Source organism: Barbus barbus (genome assembly GCF_936440315.1).
Source record: "Barbus barbus genome assembly, chromosome: 1".
Lineage (NCBI taxonomy): Eukaryota > Metazoa > Chordata > Actinopteri > Cypriniformes > Cyprinidae > Barbus > Barbus barbus.
This window is the reverse complement of record NC_136729.1, coordinates 23,681,510-23,700,263: the sequence shown is the minus strand read 5'-3', so window position 1 is coordinate 23,700,263 and position 18,754 is coordinate 23,681,510. Positions and strand designations below refer to the sequence as shown.

The 18,754-nt window shown below is 37.9% G+C and overlaps 1 protein-coding gene across 1 annotated transcript; it reads right to left on the bottom strand.

Annotated features, from left to right (window-relative positions):
• Positions 1 to 5,854: 5,854 nt before the first annotated feature.
• On the bottom strand, positions 5,855 to 18,221 carry LOC306846364 (synaptotagmin-13-like). Its single transcript, XM_079379689.1, has 6 exons — positions 17,806 to 18,221; positions 14,891 to 15,095; positions 13,981 to 14,118; positions 10,448 to 10,764; positions 7,468 to 7,591; positions 5,855 to 6,841 (listed from the first exon to the last, which is right to left on the bottom strand). Exons 1-6 carry the CDS (start codon positions 17,977 to 17,979, stop codon positions 6,537 to 6,539), a joined length of 1,263 nt encoding a protein of 420 aa, XP_079235815.1. The 5' UTR covers positions 17,980 to 18,221; the 3' UTR covers positions 5,855 to 6,536.
• Positions 18,222 to 18,754: the final 533 nt, after the last annotated feature.

Genomic DNA, 18,754 nt, shown 5'->3' with positions numbered 1-18,754 from the left:
ACCAAGGAGGGACTCATGAGTAAATATCACTAAACAAACAAAAACAAAACGAAAAAAGCACAGCTGTGGATCATTCTGGTAACAAAGTATTAAGAATCAAATATGTAAACTTTTGAACCGGGTCATTTTTATAAATTCAACTATTATTTTATGTTGTGGACTATAATGTCTTTTATGTGAAATATCTTATTAAGGTCAGTACTAAATAAAACATAACATGAATTTTGTATGATCCGTCTGATTTTGGTCAAATAAATAACATTCTGCAGATTATGCAAGGTGTATTTTGCATCCAGCGCAGTTCCGAATGAAATGCCCATCTAAGTAAAGGGGAACTGTATGGGAACAATCTGTTAACGTTAATGTTCTCTTTGTAACGTTGCTAGATGACCATAGAATAACCAATACAGAACGTCCCCCGAAAGTCATATCGGGAACGTTATTATATGACCAACAGAGGACCATGTGGGAACGTTCTGTTAAAGTCCCAAATGTTCTCTTTGTAACGTTGTTAATGTGACCATAGAATAACCAATACGGGACGTTCCCCTTTAAGTCATATTGGGAACGTTGAACAGCAGCACTTTCAAAACCAAAAGAGGACGTTTTAGGAACGTCCCTAATGTTCTGTAAAGGTTTGGGACTTTCGTCACCTTTACAGGACTTTAAGGGAACGTTACGCAAGGTCGCGAGAACGTCCCCTCCTACCGGGGAAGATGCTCCTCTTCCTCTGTTTCTGTTTGTATACCAGCAGATACCTCAGTAATTCAGCAATATTAAACAGACCACGCAGAGGAGAGAGAGACAGACGAGATCATACAAAGCAGTACAGGTTGATCCATGCGGGAGCTTTTTCCCTCGTTTTGTCTGAGAAGAAAATTTCACTCAGCTCAGTTTCGCTCAGCATCAGAAAGAAACATTTTTCTAGGGCAGCTTTTGCCTCTATATTTCATGTGTTGTTTCTTTGGGAAGAACTCCTCCCAGTGTGACGGGGGATTTCAGACGGGTTTCTTCAAAGCAGTGTTTTGTTCAGTGTGAATGAGGACCGTGTTTTTAATGATGTCCATGCTGGGCAAAGAAAGTAATGAGGTGTAATTTTGTGGTTTTCACACAGAAACCCATAATGAGAGCTTTAACGAGTTCTCTCTCGGTAGATTTAAATGTGTGTACGAAGAGTGATGAATATCCATTCTTTCCACTTCTTTAACCTTGATCAATAAGCCTGTTATCAGTGATCAGCTATAATTTTTCACTCAGTCCTCCTGAAATAAGGACAGAAACAGACAAAATACATTTGTCATGTGACGTGTAGTGTATTCTCTAAATCATTTACACAAACACACAAACACAGCTCCTCCGGGAAGAGCGAGCCAGCAAAATAATTTTTAGCTCTGGCAGGTGGGAGGTTTTTTTTTTTTTTTTATCAGCGGGATTATGTAAGAAACTCATCAGTGATGCATTGCAGTTAACACTGGTATCCTGTGCCATTTTCAAGGCTACCAAGCAGACAGACAGTGGACTCGTTCATTCTGATTATACAAACTATAATAAGACACACTGTGCCCTGTTATGCCCTGCACCAAAAACCACACAGAACACATTAATGTCACTTGTTATGCAACAAGACACTATTTATTTTGAAGATGAGAGGGAGAAATACAAGGTAAAAGAAAGATGACTTTAATATGCGGTAATCCATTTTGTTCTCCATTCTTGCTCTCTCTCATTCTCTGATATATTTCTCAGTGTGTGTTCATTTGCTGCTGATTGTGGGAGGTGCTGTTGGTCTAGATATCTGTCTCTTCCTGATACTGCTCATGTGCATGTCATCAATCAAGTCTGACCAATTCTATAAATAGAGTGGTAAAATCTCTGACATCAAACAAACACAAGTGAGAAATAGCACATTTGAGAAAGGAATATTTATTTCACACCAACACACGGCTATTTGTTTCAAGCATATCTGTGGGTTAAAAATACATTTCTGTCAGTATGAAATCAAGAGTGTTATGCAGTAAGCCATATAGGCTATAGATGGATCAGATTGCAGTGATTAACATTCCACTGGTCATCCCTCTCTGGAAAAGTATCAGGCACAGAAATGATGTTAATTCAAAACCACTGCACCGTAAATATTCAAACGTGACTGAAGGACAAACTGAGATTGTTATCTAATGTATTTACCCACAAGACTGGGGATTTCACTGCATTTAACTGCAACCCAAGGAACCTCTACAAATATATTTAAAGCTAAATTTATCAAAATAGTTACACATAAAGGTGCATGTTTTTTTTATTGTAACTTATTTCAAAAAGTGAAACTTTCATATATTCTAGATTCATTTCATTTCAAAAGTTTTTTTGTTTTAATTTTGATGATTAGAGCTTACAGCTGATGAAAGTCAAAAATCCAGTATCTCAAAATATTAGAATATTTACATTTGAGTTTCAATTAATGACCATCCCTACAGTATAAATTCCGGGTATCTCTTGTTCTTTGAAACCACAATAATGGGGAAGACTGCTGACTTGACAGTGATCCAGAAGACAATCGTTGACGCCCTCCACAAAGAGGGTAAGTCACAGAGGGTCATTACTGAAAGGTGTGGCTGTTTACAGAGTGCTGTATCAAAGCATATTAAATGCAAAGTTGACCGGAATGAATAAATTGGGTAGGAAAAGGTGCACAAGCAACAGGGATGCCCGCAAGCTTGAGAATACTGTCAAGCAAAGCTGATTCAAACACTTGTGAGAGCTTCACAAGGAGTGGACTGAAGCTGGAGTCAGTGCATCAAGAGTCACCACGCTCAGACGTCTTCAGGAAAAGGGCTACCAAGCCACTTCTGAAACAGAAACAACGTCAGAAGCATCTAACCTTGGCTAAGGAGAAAAAGAACTGGACTGTTGCTCAGTGGTCCAAAGTCCTCTTTTCAGATTAAAGTACATTTTACATTTAATTTGCAAATCAAAGTCTGGAGTCTGGAGGAAGACTGGAGAGGCACAGAATCAAAGCTGCTTGAAGTCCAGTGTGAAGTTTCTGAAGTCAGTGATGATTTGGGGTGCCGTGACATCTGCTGGTGTTGGTCCATTGTGTTTTATCAACAATATTTATATTATTGTGCTTGATTGGCCAGCCAACATGCCTGACCTGAACCCATATGGAATTTAGGGGATATTTCCAAGAGAAAGATGAGAAACAGTCAATCCAACAATACAGTACAGACGAGCTGAAGGCTCAACAGTGCCTCAGCAGAGCCACAGGCTGATCGCTTCCATGCCATTCCTCATTCCTCAAGTTCTTTAAACATACCTTAAAGAACTTGAACTTTTCTGTTTGGCAAATCCTTTTTTTGATTGATCTTAGGAAATATTCTAATATTTTGAGATATTGGATTTTTGACTTTCACGAGCTGTAAGCTCTAATCATCAAAATTAAAACAACAAAAAAAAACTTCTGAAATGTTTTACTTTACATGTAATGAATCTAGAATATATGAAAGTTTCACTTTTTGAAATGTTACAATTAAAAAATTAACTTTTTCACAATATTCTAATTTTTTGAGATGCACCTGTATGTGACGTAAACATATATTTTTATGATCTAATAATTAACTGGATTATTCGTAATTAAAACTTTGCTTTTAATTTAATGATATTAAAAAAGTCTAAATAATGAAAAAGTCTGAAGAATAATTTATGATCTAGTTGGAGATTTTATTGTAATCAGGTCACACAAAACAGATTAACACTAAAATACACATAATACTTCAGCAAATATCTTGTGTGATTTAGCTGAATATTTGCCTACAGCTGATTGATTTAATTTGCCATTTGGTTGAATGACTACCTGTGTTGGTTATAGCACAAAATATGCATTCCTTCCCAGATAGATGCATCATATTTGATTTTAGTGGCACTTGGCATGTCACATTCAGAACGTGGGCTCCTGGTGAAATTCTAATACATTTTTGGAATAAATTATTGCTGGTTGTGTTTGGTTACAATTTGACTTAGAAATGGAAAGAAGAATATAATAACTTAGGTTGAGGTCCATACTTTTAGGTTAAAAAGTCCATATTTTTTACATGGGACCAACATCTTTAATGAGACTAAATTTCAAAATTTTACAGCATTGAGCTATAGATCTTTAGTTTGATAAGTGATATATGGAAGCTCATTTTTGCCACAGAATAAACAAATAAAAAAGGTCTCACAATTCTGACTTCTTTTCTCACAATTCTGAGTTTATAACAGAATAGCAAGAAAACAAATCAGAAGAGCAAAATGTTAACTTATAATTGCAAGTTCTCAGAATTGCACGTTTTTATCAGAGAGATCTACTAAAACCTCGGAATTGTGAGATATAAAGAATTGTGAGAAGAAAATTTGGAAATCAAAGAAACAATTTCAGAATTCAAAGTTAATGTCTCGCAATTGTTTTCTCATAATTGTGAGTTTATATCTCACAATTATGTATATGTGTATATACGTTTTATTCACAATTCAGATTTTGATTTATCAAAGTTATGAGGAAAAAAAATCAGAATTGCAAGTAACAAAGTCTGAACTGTGAATATATATATATATATATATATATATATATATATATATATTGTGGCGGGAGGAGCCAACGACAGACACAGTGGGCGTGGCGTGAAGCCTCGGAGAGGTTTTTATTAAACAATATATTAAAATAAAGTGTCCAAAGGGGGAAAAGTGTCCAAAATAAACAGGGATCTGGTGTCCTCGTCGTGCTGCAGGGCTGTGTAGGAGGGCAGTGTTCAGGAAGGAAGGGTCCAGGGAAGGGGCGGAGTCCGGTGGCCGCACGCGCTCCCCTCTCGGGGCCGGGAGCGAGTGGCGGCGGCGTCTCTTGCGCGGCTTCGTCCATCTTCGGAAATCCCGGCGCTTCTGGGGGATTCGGCGGCCCGGCATCCTGGCCCGTCAGCCGCCTAACGGGTGCGGCAGTCCTCCTCGACGCTCCCTTCCTGGACCCACGAGGACACCAGCGTGCATGCACGGGGGAGAGACCGGTCTCCCGAGGAGAGGCGCGCTCGGCGTTTAAACGGCGGCGGTGATGAGGCTCTATTCACGTCAGGTGCGCCTCATCACACGCCGCCAGCCCTGGCTGTTTCAGCGCCCCTCCTCTCTCACACACCCACTCCCGTCGGGAGCCTGGTGAAGGGCGGCGAATACGGGACGGGGTGGTGATGATAGACAGGGGGGAGGCAGCCGACTCGTCACAATATATATATATATATATATATATATATGCATTTTTTAAATTAGAAGACAATGGTAGATTTACATTTTTTTCTGTATACACGCATCTTGTGAAGAGTAAAGCTGCCCTATTGAGACCTTGTATATTTATAAGTGAAGTGAAGTGACATTCAGCCAAGTATGGTGACCCATACTCGAAATTCGTGCTCTGCATTTAACCCATCCAACGTGCACACACACAGCAGTGAACACACACACACACACACACACCGTGAACACACACCCGGAGCAGTGGGCAGCCATTTATGCTGCGGCGCCCGGGGAGCAGTTGGGGGTTCGGTGCCTTGCTCAAGGGCACCTCAGTCGTGGTATTGAGGGTGGAGAGAGCGCTGGACATTCACTCCCCCCACCTACAATTCCTGCCGGCCGGAGACTCGAACCCGCAACCTTTGGACTACAAGTCCGACGCTCTAACCATTAGGCCACAACTTCCCATTATTCCTTATTTAGTGTGTTACTTCTTTAAAGGTAGTAGCCACAATCTGCAGATAGGCTTCCATCTCTCCAGCTGTGACAGTGTGACTAAGAGGATCCATAAGCCTTCATAGCAGGAAAACCAAAACTGCTTGCTATTAAACTTAAAAAAATAATTTATTAATTAGTTTTTCTAACTCTGTAAGTGTTTCCAACCACAATAGACTGACAGAAACAACTGATCATACAAGGGCTTCATCTGACAAAGATTTTTTTACCCTAATATTTGTTGTGATTGTTAATTTGAGTTATGAGGGACATCTGTTCTGCCAAACCTGGTTAGATACAGTAGTTTAACCTTTCTCCCGATTTGATCCAGCCCGGCTGTACACTCTACGGTGTATCAGATATTCTCTCCCATCAGTCACTATGATATTGACTGAGTGGGCTGTTCAGTCATATTTTATATCGGACAAGTGTTAGGAGATGAGGATGGCTCCAAGTCGGATCAGTGTAAAATAGCATTGAGTAATTTGAAGACACATTAACAACAACATCAAAGGTTAATTCAGCACTGCTTACATTAAAATACTCTACACTACTGTGCAACAATATTAGTACTGTATGTGACTGTCTCCTGCAGCTTTAACCTTCAGAGAAAAATAGTTTCATAATACATAACGATAACAACTGGGATCACTCATTATATCTAGGTAAATATTTATTATATTGGAGTACTATATATGTTTACACAGGTATAGAGTACTATCATAAAACTCCAACCACATGTTTAACCAATCATTGCGTGTAGGTTGTGGTTTGTAGAATTTGAATCTGTATTCTTAGGTGTAAAGTGGATGCCACATTGCAATTTGCTTGCGTGGATTATCTAGCATCTGTTTCCAGTGCTGCAGGCCGGTGCCGGAGGTTTGGAGCCCCAGCATGCTGCGGCCCAGAGGGAGCAGGGTCCCGGGACTGGCCAGGTTCAGTACCTCCAACTCCACGCTGGATTTAGCCAATAGCTCACTGGGCAGCTCCAACATCATCATCTCGTTCCATACCGGATTCATCTTGTGCTTCACTCGCCGTGTCTGCTTCTTTTTCAGCTTGTCATTTTGGTGTTTCAAGGTCAGCTTCACTGATAAATCTATCAGAAAACATAAAGGATACAGTGTTCTATTTATTACACCTATCGACATTAATATTGTATGTATATTGTTTTTATTTATTTAGGACCAGTGGTTTGGAAAGTGGGTGGATAAAAACATTTAAGACATTTGAATGTTTTTGAAAGTTATCCTTTATGCTTACCCAGGCTGTATTTATAGTAATATTGTGAAATATTATTTCAGTTTTAAAAGAACTGCTTTCTATTTGAATATATAATTTATTCCTGTGATCTTCCAGTTTTCAATGGCACAAGTTACATTTTAAAATATATTCAAATAGAAAACCATTCTTTTAAATTGTAATTGTATTTCACAATGTTAAAGTTTTTATTGCATTTATTGTTTCAAATAAATGCAGCCTGGGTGAGCATAAGAGACTTCTTTAAAAAACAAAAAACTTTATTCCAAACTTTTGACTGGTTGTGTATTTAATTTAATTTAATTTAATTGCTAAATGCATTGCATTGAGCTGCTGAATCTCTAGTTCGCTTCCATCTTAGAATACAGATAAGACAGATGATAATGTAATAGTTGACTTTGGTTTATTTTTAATGTTCACACATTAATTTAAGTGTTGATATTGTCATATGTTGGTGGTAAATACCTATGTTGTCTTTCAGTTTGTCTGACTGAAGTCCTCTAGCCTTCATTACCACCACGCCAAGTCTGTTGGCTGCTGGCAGATAACTGAGTGACAACAGTAGCTCTCCAGCTGATGATGCCACTTCCTGCAGGAAAAAAAACAACAACAGAGAAACTTTGGGTTAAAGTTATAGTTAAAGTTAAAGTTTTTTAATAAAAGCATTGACCTAAAAAAATATTTTTGAGTCATGATATTTTACATTTTAACTGTGTGTTCACATAAATATGGCTTTTAGAATTTGAATATTCATAAAGATCTTTTTGCAGGGTTAATGAACCTGGCTTTTGACTGCATAAAGAATCATTTCATGCAATTGTTCTGGTAATTTGTGAGGCAGACTGAATGTGGCCAGCTCCTCCCTCAGGGTAAAAGTTGCTGATTTAAAACTGTCATTTTGTCAGCACAGTCCTCACGTTAAAACACATTGAATGATGGGATTTCATTAGCATCATGACCGTATACTAATCTGCCCCTGCCTTCAGTCTGCCCCATAATCAGCTGCATGAGCAGAGCATGACGTTTTCTTTTACAGATTTACTGAAATATAATCTGGTGCTTTTGAATTAGCTCTGACTAGACTGGATTTGTCAGACAGTTGTGTTTGATAATCCAATGCAGTGACGATGAGCACGGTATCAAACATTACTGATAAATATAATTCAAATGAACAATATTGAAAGCTTTAGTAATGCAATCATTATTTTGATTGCCATTCTTGTCATTGAGTCAAATTAGCAATATTCAAACGGATAAAGTCTGGATATAAATTGGAATCACATTCAATGCATGCAGATATATCTGCCCATATACTAGTACATAAGTTTCTGTCTCATTCTCTTCCTTCCCTCCCTCTCTCCCTCCCTCCCTCCCTCCCTCCCTCTCTCCCTCCCTCCCTCTCTCTTTCTTTCTCTCTTTCTCTCTCCCTCTCTGCAGTCCAGTGGTAGTTAGTAATTCCTGGCATGTCTGTGTGTGTGTCTGTTAGAACCGGATCTCCTCTGGGAGGTGTGATGACGCAGATAAAGATCTCCTGCTCTGGAGGTCTATGACATCATCAACAGATCACACAGCAGTGGGGGTAGACTGCATGTATGTGTGTGTGTGTGTGTGTTTGTGTGTGCGTGTGTGTGTGTACATGTATGGTTTGGGACCCAAGAGATTGATTTGAAGCAAACAAGGTGTAGAGGGAGTACAATATCTTAAAATAAAGTCTCAGATCCATTCTCCTACCACCTCTTATGAGTAATGACTTGCACATATGTGGATGTCCAAAAGAAATGTCTGAGCTATTTCTAAACTGTGAATATGTGCACTTTGCACTTGTGGAGACTGAGAAGCACATAAACACACAGTCAGCATCCCATAATAAAGTCATGATAAAGTAATTCAGAAGAATATTACCTCTACTTCAGTGCTAATATTGTAATATTGTTAATTTTTGGCTTTCGTTTATTTTTAAATTTATTAACAGCAGTTTTCATTACTGTTTTGGTAATTCACATTTCTACTAGTAATAATAACACCATGTCAGAACTCAAAACCCTCAAAGGTGGTAGAGAGTAAATATATGTTTAGTGTGTGTATGTGTGTGTGTGTGTGTGTGTGTGTGTGTGTGTGTGTGTGTGTATATGTGTGCTTATGTGATTTATGAGGACACACATTTGTATAATCACATGGGTATTACACTGGTATAACAACATAAACATGTTTTATGAGGACATTTCCTGAGTCATCATAATTAAAATAGTTTTTAAAATATACTGAAAATGTTTGGTAAAACTTTAACGCATTATAAAAGTAGTTTCAATGCATGAATAATGCCTTGTAATGCCCGTTATAATGCATTAGTGTCAGTCCTCTGTCGTATGCGTCATGTGTTCCCGCCTCTTGTGTCCAAATTTGGTTTGTTTCCTGTCCTTGTTATATGTAATCATTAGTTAATTCTTGTCCAGCTGTATTTGTCTAATTGTCTATGATTATCCCTTGTATATTAGTCCTATCTGTTCAGTTAGATTTGGTCTGGTCTACTCGTTACCCCCGGTGTTTCCTGTCTGTAAGCCTTGTCTTGCCCTGCCCTGCCTTGCCCTGCCTTGATGTGTTCAGTAAAGACTATTATTTGAAGTTACATCCTCGTCTCCGTGTTTCTTGTTCCTCCTCGTGTGTGCACCGTGACAATTAGATGATCTCATGAATAATTGTAATCATAGTTATAATAGATTGTAGCACTGCTACACCTGTAAAATGCATTAAAACACATGACAAACAAACCTTAAAATATTATAATGCATTTTAACTTTGGTTATAATTATTTATGAAAAGATATAATGCATTACAACACACATTATGATAATCTTTTTAATAAAATGTACAAATTACACAGTTTTGTACAGTATAGAAACCATTACACCTATATGGAGAGCCCCCATAAAACATAAAAATGTATGTGTGTGCATGGCTGCATCAGTAATAATCCAAGACAAAACACCAGTATGATTCACTAGCTGACTTTTCCACCTCTCTAACCTAGGAATACATGTTTAAAGGTCATACTCATGCACACGGGGTATCAGTCAGGCTGAACACTGTTTAAAGTCCAATAAATATATAGTTCAAACTGTATGAATTTCCCTTGAACAGTCCATTGATATATTCCGCTACATCTACCAGTACATTCATAGGCATTGTCCACACCAACGTGGTTTTATTATGCACTAAGTTAAATTCCTATTTAATACATGGCTTACTGGAACACTCTATTCTGATTGGTCAAATGGCATTCAGTGGGTGCATATTTGGGTCATTGTTCATTTGTGGTGGCAAGCGGTGGCTCTCTGTTTTGCAACGTTTTTTAAAACTTTAAATAACAATAAAATAGAAAATAGTTTTATCAGCTGAAATGAATAGTGCTGAATGTTGCAATCGTGGATGTATAAAGCAACCTCACCTGTTTGGGTGGCTGCAAGTCAACCCAGCAATCAGCATCCAACATCATGCTTATATCAGCCAGCTTAAAGCGCATTGTGCCCAGAGTGGAATTATGGGAGAATCGATCACAGCAGTGAAGTGAGAGGGCCACCTCTCCATCTAGACTAACTGTGTCATCTGTGCTCTCCATGGGGAGAGCAAACACCAGCTCCTCTCCCCACTGCACATGCACTGCCAACTTGTGGACGGCGGTGTGAGCATGCTTCTGCTCTTCAGAGATGCTCACACACCCTGATATATATCCCTCACATCCGGCCTCCACTGATATATTCTCCGCTGTGGAAAAAAGAGAATATGAGTCATATTATAACAAGGAGCAGGATGACAAATTGGGCCACATGAAGCTGCTCCAAGCCACCAAGGCACCAAGCGTCAATTATTCTCTTTTTTGAGACTCCTCACTTTTCATTCCTTTCTACATCTCAGCCGGCATGACTGATCCTCTCCCCTTTTCCTGTTTGGGTGAGCAGAATAGAGGTTTTGAATTTAAATCAGATTTACGCTCATTACCGATAATGATGCGTATAAATCATGGCTGCTACTATTGAAATGGTAATTCTGTGATTAAGAGGCTTTAAGCTGCCTGAAAGAGGCTTTTATTTCTCTCAAACATTGGTTTAATCACAGAGAGTTTGAATATCAAAACCTCCCTCTGTTCCAGCCTTGAAAGCAGAGAAAACCACTGTACGATGACACCTCTGTCCCACAAACACAACACACCTGGCTGAGCCATAAAAGGTTTACATGTACAACACCAAAGCCAGCTTTTTACAGATATCTGCTCATGTTGTGTGACCTTCTTAAGTTCTGATGACCTATGCACATACTGAAAAATACTCCTAGCATTGCTAGGGGTTGAGAATTGCTTGTGTCTGTCATCTGATGTATTTGTTAAGGCATTTGCACTGATATTTTGCCCAGATTTGCGGTATAGTTGCTTAAAGTCAGAACCAGTTTGCAGTTTTTGGGCAGTCAGAGTTGACAGATTTGCAGAGTAAAGTGTATGATGAGCGCAGACTCCATTTTTACTCCAAGTTTTGATTCCATTCAGTATCCAAAGGATTTTGGAGCTGAATTTAAAACACATATTGTTTTTAATTGCCACAAATGTCTTGAGACATGTTTTTGTGCGAGCGTGTTAATTTTAATAAATCTGTTGCTCTAGTTCACAAACCAGTCTGAATGATTCATTTATGACACCATCTGATTCAGTTGCCAGGTTTCACTCAGTTGTCACTGAATCAATCATTTGGCTGCAGCAGCCAAATTATCTGTAAATAACAACTTAAATTAGTCTTATTTTTATTATTATATACAGTCATCGCCAAAAATATCGGCACCCTTGGTAAATTTGATCAAAGAAGGCTGTGAAAATTAATCTGCATTGTTAATCCTTTTGATCTTTTATAAAAAAAAATCACAAAAATCTAACCTTTCATTGGATAATAAGAATTTAAAATGGGGGGAAATATTATGAAATAAATGTCTTTCTCTAATACACATTGGCCACAATTAATGGCACCCTTTTATTCAATACTTTTTGAAACCTCCATTTGCCAGTTTAACAGCTCTAAATTTTCTCCTATAATGCCTGATGAGGTTAGAGAACATCTGACAAGAGATCAGAGACCATTCCTTCATACAGAATCTCTCCAGATCCTTCAGATTCCCAGCTCCATGACGGTGCTTCTTCTTTTCAGTTCACCTCACTCATTTTCTATAGAGTTCAGGTCAGAGGACTGGAATGGCCATAGCAGAAGCTTGGTTTTGTGCTCAGTGACCCATTTTTGTGTTGTTTTTGAGGTTTGTGTTTGGATTATTGTACAGTTGGAAGATCCAAACATGGCCCATTATAATATTTCTAACAGAGTCAGTTACTTGTTGATTTTTTATCTGTTGGTATTTGATAGAATCCATGATGTCATGTGTCTAAACAAGATGTCCAGGACCTCCAGCAGAAATATAGGCCCACAACATCAAATATACAGCAGTATATTTCATTATACACCCATCTTGAGTGTTTGCTGCTAAAAAGCTAATTTTTTAGTTTCATCTGACCATAGAAGCCAGTCCCATTTGACGTTCCAGTCGTGTCTGATAACTGAATATGCTGGAGATTGTTTTTGGATGAGCTAGGAGAATTTTCCTTCCCAAACAACATGTGGTGATATAGGTGCTGTTTGACATTTTTTTTTAAGGTTTTCTGACCCCGAGACTCAACTATTTTCTGCAATTCTCCAGCTGTGGTCCATGGAGAGTCTTTAGCCACTGAAACTCTCCTTCTCACCGTGCATTAGGACGATATAGAGACACGTCCTCTTCCAGGCAGTTTTGTAACATTTTATGTTGATTGGAAATTCTTAATTATTGCCCTGATGGTGGAAATGGGACTTTTCACTGCTCTAGCTCTTTTCTTAAAGCCACTTCACTAATTTGTGAAGCTCAATTATCTTTTGCTGCACATCAGAAATATATTCTTTGGTTTTTCTCAGTGTGATGGATGATTAAGGGAATTTGGAGTTTGTTTTCCCTCCTATTTATATTTCTGTGAAACAGGAATCCATGGCTGGATAATTTCATGTTCATAATCATCAAAAGGATTAATAATGCAGATTAATTTTCACAGCCTTCTTTGACCATATTTACCAAGGGTGCCGATATTTTTGGCCATGACTGTATGTATGTATGTATGTATTCATATTTTGGGTTAGGTTTGATTTTTGTTTTAATCTCAGTTTATGTTTTAGTAATTTAAAGGTTTATATATATATATATATATATATATATATATATATATATATATATATTTATATTTTTAATTATATAATTTATTTTATTTCAGTTTTGGTTCTGGTCATTTTAGTACTTCAGCTTAATTTTAGGTAACAAAACTTTAGTTTTAAGTTTAACTCAAAGATTTGTATTTTAACTGTATTTTTACGATTGCTTTTTTAATCATTCTGATGGTACACTGATTCCTGTGGAAATGTTTTCTGACTTGTAACACAGTGAATGGTGAATGTTTCTTCAGAATTTTAAAGTTATGTTGCATATTCTTGTGTTTTTGTAATCACCTTTCTGAAGTTGAAAAGATGAAACTGTGAATTTGTGATTGCAGTGTCTGAGTGAAGTGTTGCTAATTAGTCATTCAACATGACAGCATTTCCACAGGAATCCAGGATACTGACACTTATTATATGTATCCTTTGAAACACCTGTTGGTAAATTATCACCAAAAGGATGCTACACAATATACGGGTTAAATATATGGGTTAAATATGGACAAACCCAGCGATTGAGTTGTTTTCAACCAACAGTTAGGTTAAATGTTTAGCCCAATCTTCTGGGCAGTAACTGCTGGGTCAAAACAACCCAGTCACTGGATTTGTCCATATTTTAATCATTTTTGAGAGTGTAGTCTAAGTTTCACCTGCAATTCACAGGTGCCTCACTATCTTTCTAGACACATCAGAGTAGATTCATGTTTATTACCTTCTACAATGCTGATGTGTAGCTCTCCATTTTCTTTGTGCAGGCTGATGAAGAAGTGCAGTTTGGGATATAGGATGGAGCTACTTGTCGTCATGGCACCGGTTTGCTCAGATGTACAGGGCGTTTCATCTGTGGAAGCTAAAATGAAGAAAATGAATATAAGTGAGATTCAACTCTGAGTAAATAAAGACTATTTTAGAGGCATACTTTCTCATTAAAATCCTTTGGATTCTTTAGTCCAGAAAAGCGTGACAGACTATAGTTTGTTCTGGTCCTCCTGGGTCTTTTCACTGTTTGTATGCATTAGTGGTGGGGATTGTTCAGTGACTTTTTCTGCAGCTTACATCGATAAGCCAGTAGGTGGCGACAAGTGATTATCTTTTTAAAGTGAGTCATGGAATCATTGACATAACCGTATCAATCAATAACATTGATTCATTTAGGATTCATTCATTCGTGAGTGCTGCTTGAAGACACACTGCTTGAAGACACATAGACAATGTAAGCAACAATAATGCATCTAAAATGTTCCTACGTAAGCTATCATACGTGACATCATGCTGTTGGTCTGCCAATGCAGCACAAAATTGAGTAAACTACACATGCTGTTAAATTTTTCAAAAAAAGGTAGTACTTCTTATGTTTCTGCATCCGCTAGTGGGTGGATAAACGTCAAGTCTTGCTCAGAAAGAAAGGCCTTGATCTTGAATTATTATATTGTATGTAACCTCTACGTGACATGATAGAAACTGTAAGTCAGATCAATGTATGTCAACCAACAGTCATGATTATAGTAGATTATATGCATAATAAGTCTGAAATGCATAGGACAACCGGTCCCACAAACACACATGCATACACACAGCCTCCCCCATTAAGTTCCATTAGATTTTAGCTGTCATTTCCTTACCTTGCCGCGGGAGGGAGAAGACCTCCTCACGTTCGGTTGCCTGGTTACAGGTGTCGAGCTCAGCAGCATACGTGTCATTGGCAGCTCCGTGTTCTTTGTAGTTTACTACCTCTTGAGAAGTAACAGAGGGTTTGGGGCTGTAGATTCTAGGAAACTTCAAAGATGCTTGAGGCTGGATGGGTTCTGTGCATTTCTGTACACTGAACTAAAACATGTAGATAAGGAAGAAAGAGAAAATAAACATGATGACTGCTTAGGTAAAAAAAAAAAAAAACAGGTTAATTTCCTCGAACCGCTCAACCTGCTCAGAAATTTCTTGAAATTATGATGGAATATTTAGAAAACATGCCAGGTAATATAATTCCAGTACCAATCCAGCAAAGAATATATTAAATAAAATTAGACTAAGTCCAATCAAACAAACAAACAAAAAAGTAATATTGGCTCAGCATGAATGAATCATTCCCCTTCACAGAGGAACTAAAGCTTAAAACGTAATCAATTCCATTCATTCTTTCATATTCAAACCTTATATTACACATGCATATTCTGTACTCTGCATTCATTTTAACCATCTTGACATGAGACAGGGGCATTTCACTTAGGGGCTTTCTTACGGCTGTATGTTTCGTTGAGGTTTTGATTAGTCAAGTCTGAAAAAAAAACAGGAAAGCATGAATGAAAAAATCAATACCAGAACACTCCATTTCTCTCAGGTGGGCAGTTATCATGCTGAAATAGAGTGCACAGAGAAAGGAGCGAAAGAGGATATTCTTATACATCTCTCATCTTCCTCCACCCCCTCTTTATTAATAATAAATACTGGTGAAGTGAGGCAGTGCTTACCTACTTTAAAATCCAATATGAGATTGACCTTAACGCTAAATATAAGCTGTATACTGATTCACATGCACACACAATCACATAATTCTCTAGATATAGACACTGCTCTGTCTTCATTGTGGTGTTTTTAGACAAAATCAGCAAATGAACTATAATCAGTTTTTGCTCATGTCTGCCTCAGATTACATTTTAATTGGGCATATCAAAAGAGGCTGAAAGATTTTAGAGGGAAATCTATGCTCTCACAATCACTGCCATCTCTTTCATAAATGGAGAGAATGACTGTGGGATTGTTGATTTCACAGATTCCAGTCATAAAAATGTACTTTGTAACACGGAAATTCACAGAATTTGGCAAAATTTGGATGAATAAATCAAATGGTAGGGCTGTGCACTTAATCACATTGTGATATGGACAAGTGTCTGTGAATAATAAACCACAAAAAGACTGATATTTAAATATGTCTGTATGTTCTGCATGTCTCTGTGTGAATGAATAGCACAGTTTCATCTACCCCACATACTCAAGCACACGTGACCCTTGCGGTGTTTTTAGCATTAAAACTATATGTATATTAAAAGCACTATACAAATACATCTGAATTACATTTTAAATAAACTATTAATGTGTTATGCATTCATTTGATTACTACAGTTTCTGATAATAAATGATTGGGAAAAAAGTTGTTTTCACAAATGTTCTCGTAGATCTCATGTCACTTTTAAAAAAGACATTCTGCTGTTGATAAATTTTGATGTGTAGTTTGTGTGACGTCTCTTTTTTTATATTCCTATTGCTCTTCCTTCAGCAAACACATGTTATGGTCTGTTAGTAATTATTCTTGACTGCATAAATATACAGATATATAAATATACAAAGACTATGAAAGGAAATGTGTGTGCGGAGGGGTCAGTTTTTGCCAACAGCATGATAATCAAAGTGTCCCCAAAAGGACAGTAAAATCTGAATCATGTACATTGTGAGCACCAGCCAATGGTTCCTATGAGAAAAACAGATTAATAAACATTAAAAAATACATAAAATGTTAAAATGTAAATGTTTTAGTAAGGTTTACATTTACAGGCAGAGGATGGGAAATATCATTAGCTCAAGATAAACAATAAAAGTCAATAGAAAAGTCATGAGAAAAGAACAATTGTGTGTGTGTGTGTGTGTATGCATGCGTGCAGCTACGTGAGTCGTGACTCTAGACTGTTTCAGGGAAAGCTCAGCAGATGCTGAACAACACCAGCGTGTGAGTATGTGTGTGCACGAGTGCCTCTTATAAAAGCACTCTGGAGAAGATTCTAATAATAACACACTTGTCCCTCACCATTCTTAACTTGCCTGTTACTGGATGAACTCAATATTCTTTGAAACAATCTAAGGTCTGTGAGAGAGCTGATCTGATTTGAGAACACAGGTGGCTGATTTTGATCATTCTCTTTTGATTTGCAGGACTGATATCAATATTTATACCTCACAGAGACAGAAATTATAAGATTCAGAATTGTGATCAATTATGAAAATGGGCAGTAACAAGAGACACTTTGGCTCCTTTTGTAATGTCCCTGTCAGGTTTCTCTAGCTCTTTTTCTCTGTATCCATTAAACATCTTTTGCTCATTATGATTAAAATATTACAATATTTACAATAAAGATGTCTTGAAAAAAATTATTTGTGATATATATGCATATATATATATATACTACATCAGCCATTAAATTTTATTTACAATGTATGTACTAATCATAGAGTAGAAAATATTTTTCAGTGCATTTACACCATAATGTTATATTATGAGCAGGCATGATGACGCAGTCATCCAGTAAAGAGTTTTCAGACGCATGCAAAGAAATCCTTTTTAGTACAGTATCATTGTTTCTGCCTCAGTGAGCTAACCTGTGTTATGTAAGTGCCACTTTCATCCTTCCACTCAGGTGAGTCAGAACATTTCGCTCGTTGCATATCCCAGCCTGTGTTCTCATCTCTGTTTGTTCTTTCACAAGCTCTTGTCTGTGTCAGTATTTAAAACCAAATCTGGTTGCCGGTCCATGAGTATCGGTCTTACCTGTGTCAGAGAATGCAGGATGCTGGGTTTGGCTTTCTCTGGGTCAGTCTCGTCCCCTCTTTCAAGTTTCCCCTTCTTACAGCTCTTGCAAAGCAGGGAGAGACCACACAGCGTCAACACTCCAGACACAGTACCCAGCGTAGCCCCCAACAGCGCTGTCGCGGACACCAGCATTCCCACCTTGAAACAGACACCCAAACACACCGAATGAAGTGCAGAGGAGAGAATAGGAGAAAACAGGAGGAACAATCCACTCTTCAGTGATGTGACTCCATGCTGAGAGAGGATGAGGAGGAGAGAGCAGATGAGTGGAGAGCTACGAGAGACATAGAGTGGCACGTGTATGTGTGTGTGTGTGTGTGTGTGTTTGTGGTGCACTGTCTGAAACCAACTCAGCCTGGTAGACAGAGCAAAAGGGAGAGAGAGAAGGAACGAGAGACAGACATAGATAATCAAAGGGGAGTGGCTTAGATGGCTGGCAACCCCTCCTCAATAAGAAGAAGTCTGTCACTGCAGCCCACTCCCTTCATCAGCAAAGTGGCTGTACATCAGCCTTTACGTCAGAGCTGCATGAACTCACCTTCACACACTGGGTGTGCTGTACAGTAGCAGATCTTCATATATACATTCACAGTATAGAGAGATTCTTAAAATAATGAGGTATGAAGTGTAGGAGTGTCATTATGAAGAGAGGCTGTTTTATTTACGCATTTGGCAGATGCTTTTATCCAGTGCAACTTACATTGCAATTTATCAATTCATGCATTTGCTGGGAATCCATGACCTTGGCATTGCTAGCACTATATGCGCTGCTGTTTGAGCTAAAAAGTTAAACAACATTAAAAGTTTTGATAAATATGGTAAAAACAAATAGATTTTATAAATATGGTGATTATTACATTTACATTTCTGATATCTAGGCCTATATTTTTGTGATTTTGCTTGGTGC

What these genes read in the sequence shown, in the direction of transcription:
- LOC306846364 (XM_079379689.1), bottom strand. Translation starts at nt 17,979, where the DNA reads ATGCTGGTGTCCGCGACAGCGCTGTTGGGGGCTACGCTGGGTACTGTG. An exon ending in ACACATCAGCATTGTAGAAG is followed by an intron (nt 10,765 to 13,980) that starts GTAATAAACATG and finishes TTTTTTCCACAG; the next exon opens with CGGAGAATATATCAGTGGAG. An exon ending in ACTTGCAGCCACCCAAACAG is followed by an intron (nt 7,592 to 10,447) that starts GTGAGGTTGCTT and finishes TTTTTCCTGCAG; the next exon opens with GAAGTGGCATCATCAGCTGG.